At 44.4% G+C, this 6,855-nt stretch overlaps 1 protein-coding gene across 1 annotated transcript; it reads right to left on the bottom strand.

Annotated features, from left to right (window-relative positions):
- Positions 1–2,246: 2,246 nt before the first annotated feature.
- On the bottom strand, positions 2,247–3,295 carry purbb (purine-rich element binding protein Bb). Its single transcript, XM_040157895.1, has one exon. The coding sequence runs from the start codon at positions 3,240–3,242 to the stop codon at positions 2,331–2,333; it is 912 nt and encodes a 303-aa protein (XP_040013829.1). The 5' UTR covers positions 3,243–3,295; the 3' UTR covers positions 2,247–2,330.
- Positions 3,296–6,855: the final 3,560 nt, after the last annotated feature.

Genomic DNA, 6,855 nt, shown 5'->3' on the forward strand with positions numbered 1-6,855 from the left:
CCGATGGTCGGATGGAACAAGGCATCTGAAGGCTTCATCTCTGACTTTAGGAACCTGCCATAAGCACTTTCGCTGCTTTCTGACACGTCACTGGCCAAACGGTAAACTGCTAATGAAAATAATTGTCAGTTGCAGCCCAAGACCCATTCAATATGTGGACACTGCATGTGGCATCTTTTTAAATCGTCACACTGACCTCTGAAGCACCACAGTGATGGCCTGGATTCGATATTGCTGGATTTCCCAGTGAGGGTTTCTCTGTGCATCTTGCAACTTTGGACAAATATCAGCCAGAAATTATAAGAGATTTAGAGAGAGAGAAAAAATTTTTGGGGAAAAAAAATGATTGAGAAGTAAAAACACCAATTATTGTCTGGTTCCAGTTCCTCAAGTGTGATGATTTTGTGTTTGTTTTTTTTTTGTTTTTAAAAAAAAAATTGGATATAAGTCAGTTTTGGGCTGCTGGACTGAAACAACAAGCAAATCTGAGGATGTCACACTGGATTCTGGGAAGTTAAGCAAGAATATAATCATCAGAATAATCCGTAATGAAAAGAGTCATATTTCTTTAGCTCCCTCCTGTTCAGATTACGTAAATTAGGCTGCAGAACATATAGGTTTCATATTTAAATATGAATACAGGGGTTTAAAAATATACAGTCACAACATTGGTCATTGCATTTAAAGTACTTTTAATTAAGGAAGTGTTATACTTTCACTCTAGGAAAAACAAAATGAAAAATAATCTGGAGGTTTGAGTCAAAACTTTGTTTTAAGAAATTAACCTTATCTTATATTTTTAGTCTTGAAATTCTTTTTACACAATGCATTTTCCTTTATAGGTATTTCAAAATATCTTTTGCTGGTTTGTTCGGTAATATCTTTCCTATAAGTAGAATCTCATTTTCAATATAGTTCTCTTTTGAAAAAAAAACAACAAACAAACAAAACAAAACAAAAAGAAAACATCCATCAATGTGTTTCTGTCCAGGGTCTTCACGTGTTGGAAGATGTTGTCAGTTACGTCAGAGAAATGGCCCGTGGCTGGTTGAGACCGACGTCGGTCCAGCCCTGACCATGACAGAGAGGCTGGTGACAAAACTCATCACTGACGCTCTGCAGTCCGGCAGAGCTAAAAGATCAGAGAAGCTCCACTGCGTCTGATGCTCCTGTCCAACTGCCAGATATTTGGACCCTTGTAGTGGCGCCGGGGAGCAAATGAGCATCGTTAAAAGTCCCGTGTGCATATCTGTATGTTGTCCCTGGTGGAGTGGGCTCCCACATAGTGAACACAAAAGACAGTCCTCTCCCCACGTGTTGGCTTTCCAAAGCGGTCGTTCTCCAACACCAGGGATGCTCTGGTGTCAAGAAACAGACTGCTCGTCCTCGCTGAATGTGAATCTCACTGAAAACAATGTGAATTCTGTTTTGAAAATATTGCTAAGATCGTATGTATAACATAAAACCCAGCTGATCCGCACCGTAATTGACTACTGGAGTCAAAGCTTTAATTTAGTCCGCGAGGCCCCTGTTGTTCGGGCTTACAGATAATCCTCTCAGCAACTTCCCCTAACATTTTGGGTAATCTTTACAATTAACAGCCTGCTGCTGCTGCTGCTGCTTCGGCTGCTGCTGCTGCTGCTGCTGCTGAGCTCCGTGTTGTTTGACAGCTCTTCATCTGCAGACACATCTGACGCAAAGCACCCACGGAGTGACAGCAGCTGTCTATACATTCCTCTCAGGGTTCATCTGACTGACTTGCAAGGATCCCACAAACTGCCCACTGAGGAGAGACCTGGACTGGAACAGGAATACAATGGATGCTAGTTCTCTCCTTTAAGTGAGCAAGGAAAACATCTTAAACAGGTTGACTCCTCACTCTTTAAATATAAACTATGCTGCAAATAGGAAAGCATTCATTGGCTTCATTTCTAGTTATAAAAACCAATTTGCTGGTTATAGTAGGTTCTCTCTTTCTTCTTTCTTCTTTTTTTTTCCTCCTCGTTTTTACAATAAAGCACTCTTTTTTTCAGCCAATGAGATATATCTCATTTACACATTTAGTCCACTTTTTTTTTCCGCTTTCAGAGATTCACACAACCACTCCAACCCTCAACCCTACAAAATTTAGGATAATACACCAATAATTCCCTGCACATGTACTTTGTTTTTTTTAAACGCCACGATACTTTAGTAGGCTATTACAGCACGATTTGTCATGCACTTAATCTGTCTTTTTTTTTCTCTTTTTTTTTTTGTCGGTTTGCAAAATATCCCTATATTGCAGATCTGTCACGTAACTGGACTAACAGCTGTTTCACTTAGTTTTCTCAGTCGTCATCCACGTCGTCTCCCTCGGACTCATCCCTCCTCTCGTACATTTTATCCCTCTGCCTCTCCTGGATCTCCTTCATCTCCTCGGCGTATCTGGAGAAAGCTCCTCCAAATTTGCTCCAGGCTTTGAACGGGATGGTGATAGAGTTCCTGTAGCTGGGCTTCACCTCGCTCACACGCAGGAACACCCCGTATTTGTTGGACCCGACGTCGAAAAAGAAGCGTTTGGAGTCCACCATGATGGAGGTGCCCTCGGGGAGCTCGCCGTAGCCCCCGGCGGCCGTGCCCCCGGTCAGCTCCTCGTCGTCTCCCCCGTAATCATCTATGAGCTTAGCAAGGGCGTCTCTAAACTCTATTAACCCCTGGGCCGGAAGGGCTATGGTCTGGCCGGCCAGCATGCCGCCCACAGGGCCCCCGACTCCAAAGCCAGGTCCACGGTTTACGGTCTGCCGGATTCGCAGGAACCTCCCCCGCTGGTTCTCCTTCAAGTCCAGGTAGTACTTGCGGTTTTCCCGGACGAGGAACTCGCTCTTGAGCGCCCGCCTGGGCCCGCCGTCCTCACCCACAGTAGCCTGGGCTATCTGCTCCGGACTGCTAGGCCCTAGCTGGGCGTAGTGCTCGATGAAATCCCCGAGGTAGTCACGGAACTCCGCCGCCACTGACAGGGAGAGGGTCAAGCGACTTTTGGAGCCCCCGGCCCCTACTTCGGCGATTTTGATGAACCTGCCCTTGCTGTTCTGCTTGACGTCCAGGTAGAAGCGCTTGTTCTGGATGTCAAGTCGCTTCGACGCCAGCTCCTGGGTCTCCTGGTCCCTCTGGAAGTGCTGGAAGCCGCCTCCGCCTCCTCCCCCGCTGCTACCACCGCGCTCACTCCCGCTGTCGCCATCCGCCATCTTCAGCTCCACCATTCGGCTTCAGCCCCTCTCTCCTGCGTAGCTGCTTTCTGCGCGCACACAGCCAGCGCGCGCGCCCGTTACGCTCACCATGAGTGCACCCCGGGGAGCGTTCCGATTGGCCCGACCGCCTGCCACTTCCCCGAGGTCGCGCGGCTGCGGCTTTGCCATTGGTCGGTCGGATTTTGCCAGTCAGGCCCACGCGTAATATCTCTCGTCAGCCATTGGCCCAGATTGAGGTTCCGTTTGCGTACTTCTTGACTTCTTGTCGAACTTTTTTTTAACCTACTCTCACCGGTTGTGAAATCTCCTAGTTTGTCCGAGATAACATGTTATATAAATTTCATGTTTTTATTTAGTAATTTATTTTATCATTCGACATGTTTAGTTTTTCTCCACACGGAATCTGGGAAGTTCCAGGGTCATGTTTTAATACGTACAAAATAATTTAGTGACTTAAATCTAGTTGATTACAATGGGCAGAATTTAATATTAATACATTGTCTGTAATTGCCAGTGGTGGAAGGTGTACCCAGATATTTTACTCGAGTAAAACTGGCAATACTACGTTGTGGAAAAAAAAACAACAACTCAATTTATCGGCAAAATAAAGTATTAAAAAGTAAAAATACTCAGTATGCAGAAATATGCTCCCCAGTACTCATTAAAATGTGAGTAGCATCTCACTGGTGGAGTTGGTACAGTTCGCACAGAAGCTAGTTTTATCTAATTTATGTGCTGCTGGGTAGTTAAACCTGTAATAATCCATCATATGCTATAAACTGATTACATGTTTTGTATGTAAAATCTTATTTTATTATAAGTTTAAAAAATCTTATTTTATTACATATTATAAAACCTTCTAATATTATATTTGAATCTTATCTTATTTTGAAAAGTAACCCATAATCAAATCTGTCAGACAAGTGTAGTGGAGTAGAAGTGCAAAGTATGATAAAGATGGAAATACTCAAGTAAAGTACAAGTACCTTCAAAGTTTGACTTAAGCACAGCAATGGAGTAAATGTACTTAGTTACTTTCCACCGCTGGTAATGGCTTGTGTGACTGGCTTTCCATGATTTTGGAGGCAGAGGAAGGGGCCTACGACACGGGAGCGTGTTTTCCTCGTCGCTGTCGTCATGGGAGAAAAATTCCAGGAAGATTTGTCTGTTTTCAGATTAGATGGGGAAAAGCAGCGGAATCAACATTTTTTGTGTTTCACAAATATAATTAATCTGAGAGTGGGTTTCAGACAGTCTTTACACCCTCCTTGTTAATCTAGTCTAGTTAATCTAAATTTGAGAAGTCTAGGCAGAGTGGTCTTTGAGCTAGACCTGGTTTAATGTGGTCTAGACAGGTGAAAAAGCGGTGAAATTGCCATTTTGACGAATATAATACAGGCTTCTGAATGTACCTAGTTACGTTCCTCCGCCGCTTATTGCTCAACGCCGTCAGCATGTTAGCGGTTTTCCAAGACTTAACACGCAGAAGACTTGTTAGCCGTGCCACAACAGTACAGTCATAGAAATTCAGTATTTAAAATAAGGCAACATGATGTTTTGTCCAGTTTCGGCCACAGGTGACGACTACAAATGCATGGAACGAATGGAACCACAGGAGAACAGTGGCGCGAGTAGACGAGTCCACAGAGTCTGTGGGCTGGCTCAGTAAAGTCGTTCGTACGGCAAAGCTTTCTGACACCGCTGGTCACACCAGACCAAGCATGGCCGCAGCAACAAAATGCCGAGCCTATCGAATTGAGCAGTGGTGGGTTTGATTGCTTACGAATCCGACTTTTGATTTCTCCGTAACCATGTGATCGCATCTGCACTTGAACGGTTCGGTTTGCACGCGCACTCTGACCTCCCTGCGAGTCATCGTGAGCGGCGCTTTAACCGCCACGGGCAGCTTCAGAAGAGTTTGAGAACCCCTGACCTGAATGACGGCACACACACCTGTCCCGGAACACATGTATTACTGCGTGTCGTAAACCGTCCCTCCACTCATTCACCAACAGCAAACGTGATAACTCGGGTCCCAAATTACACCTCTAGAAGTACATTTACTACAGTTTTGTAGTACTTGTACTTGAGTTGTTGTTTTTTTTAGGATTCATTTTATGCTGCTTTGCACTTCCTCGCTACATCTCAGAGGCAAACACTTCACCCTTTCCCCCCCTCTACATTTATCTGGCAGCTACACTCACTTTTCAGATGGAGATTTTACACACAAAACACACCATCAGTTTAGGAAGTGTGATACGTCTTTTTCCCATTAAAGTGCCCAACAGTCACTAGAATTGGCTCCACCTCGACCATCTACCATTTACGTGTTACTGTATCAGTAATAACAATCCAGTATCATGAGATAAATAATAATGATCATATGACTCTGCATAACAAGTACTTTAACTTGTGACACTTTAAGCACATTTTGTTGCTAATACTCTGGTACTTAATTTAGATTTTGGATGCAGGACCTTAACTTGTAATCGAGTATTTTCTTACGGTGTGGTTCTGCTGCTGTCACTGGCTCTGCAAGCTCTGCTAACCTCTCCCATCACCGGCTCTAAGCAGTAGCAGGACTCGAATGCTGCAGGACTGCGGCCCGCCTGCAGCCCTCGCCTTATTATTGCATTGCCCAGCTCTGTCCACAGATGGCGGTATAGTTCTACTTGCGGCTCAGGTGATCTTCCTCCTCCCCGCGCCTCCTCCCGGCCGGATGTGTCAGCAGCACCTGTCAGTCTAGAGATGCAACCACAGCTCTAGTACAAAAGTGCCCTGCTCCCACTCTGGAGCTTTCACAGCCGTTGCTTTCACTTTGTCTGTTATTTGATGTACAGGTCTTGAGAATCCGGGGGTTTTACGTGTTGACCGTTAGAAATATTTGAGCAGACAGACAGAAAGATGTGCGGCTCCACATCAGAGCTGGATGACTTGGTGGTGGAAAGCCGGATCGAGGTGTGACGGTTTGGTAAACCCCGTTCCACGGAGTCCTGAAAACGCCAGGGAAGTATTGGCACGCAGGCTTGTGGTCGAAAGCTCAATTCAGGCCGGAAGAAGAGAGTGCGGACTACAGCCAGCAACCAAACTCTGTACAATTTTCAGAGTATTTAAAAAAACACAGTGTCACATTTCATTCATTCATTTACCTGTTCAATTATATCTCATGGTTCAAATCCTGTTTCAAAATCTTCCCCACACTGCTGAGCATGTAATTCAAGTAAATCCATTCTGTTTTATTTTATTTAGTTTTTTTTTGCCTAAAAACATTTTATTAAGAAATATTTATAAATGTGTTGAAAGTTTTTTTTTGTTGTCGACCAAATGTCTACATTTGATCATGTTTAAATTCCCTGGAATAGTAACAGGAACTTGACCTCAGTGTCCTCGGAGGTGGCGCTGAACCTGTTTGTAGATGGAAAAACACACTGTTCAAAGTAAGTTTTCTTGGTGATGGTGCAACCTGAAAACCATACAACGTGAAGGTTTGTGTTCCCAGAAAGATAGAGGAGATCATTGGGAACAGGACTGCTGGAAGACCCAGAAGAAATTCAATGATAAACCAAAAACAAGAAATTCGTTTTCCCTTTCTTTTCTTCTTCCGGGTCTGAGCCTCTGTAGCCCC

The sequence above is a fragment of the Xiphias gladius genome, chromosome 20 (assembly GCF_016859285.1).
Source record: "Xiphias gladius isolate SHS-SW01 ecotype Sanya breed wild chromosome 20, ASM1685928v1, whole genome shotgun sequence".
NCBI classification, from domain to species: Eukaryota; Metazoa; Chordata; class Actinopteri; order Istiophoriformes; family Xiphiidae; genus Xiphias; species Xiphias gladius.

Coding starts and splice junctions, on each gene's coding strand:
- purbb (XM_040157895.1), bottom strand. CDS start 3,242: ATGGTGGAGCTGAAGATGGCGGATGGCGACAGCGGGAGTGAGCGCGGT.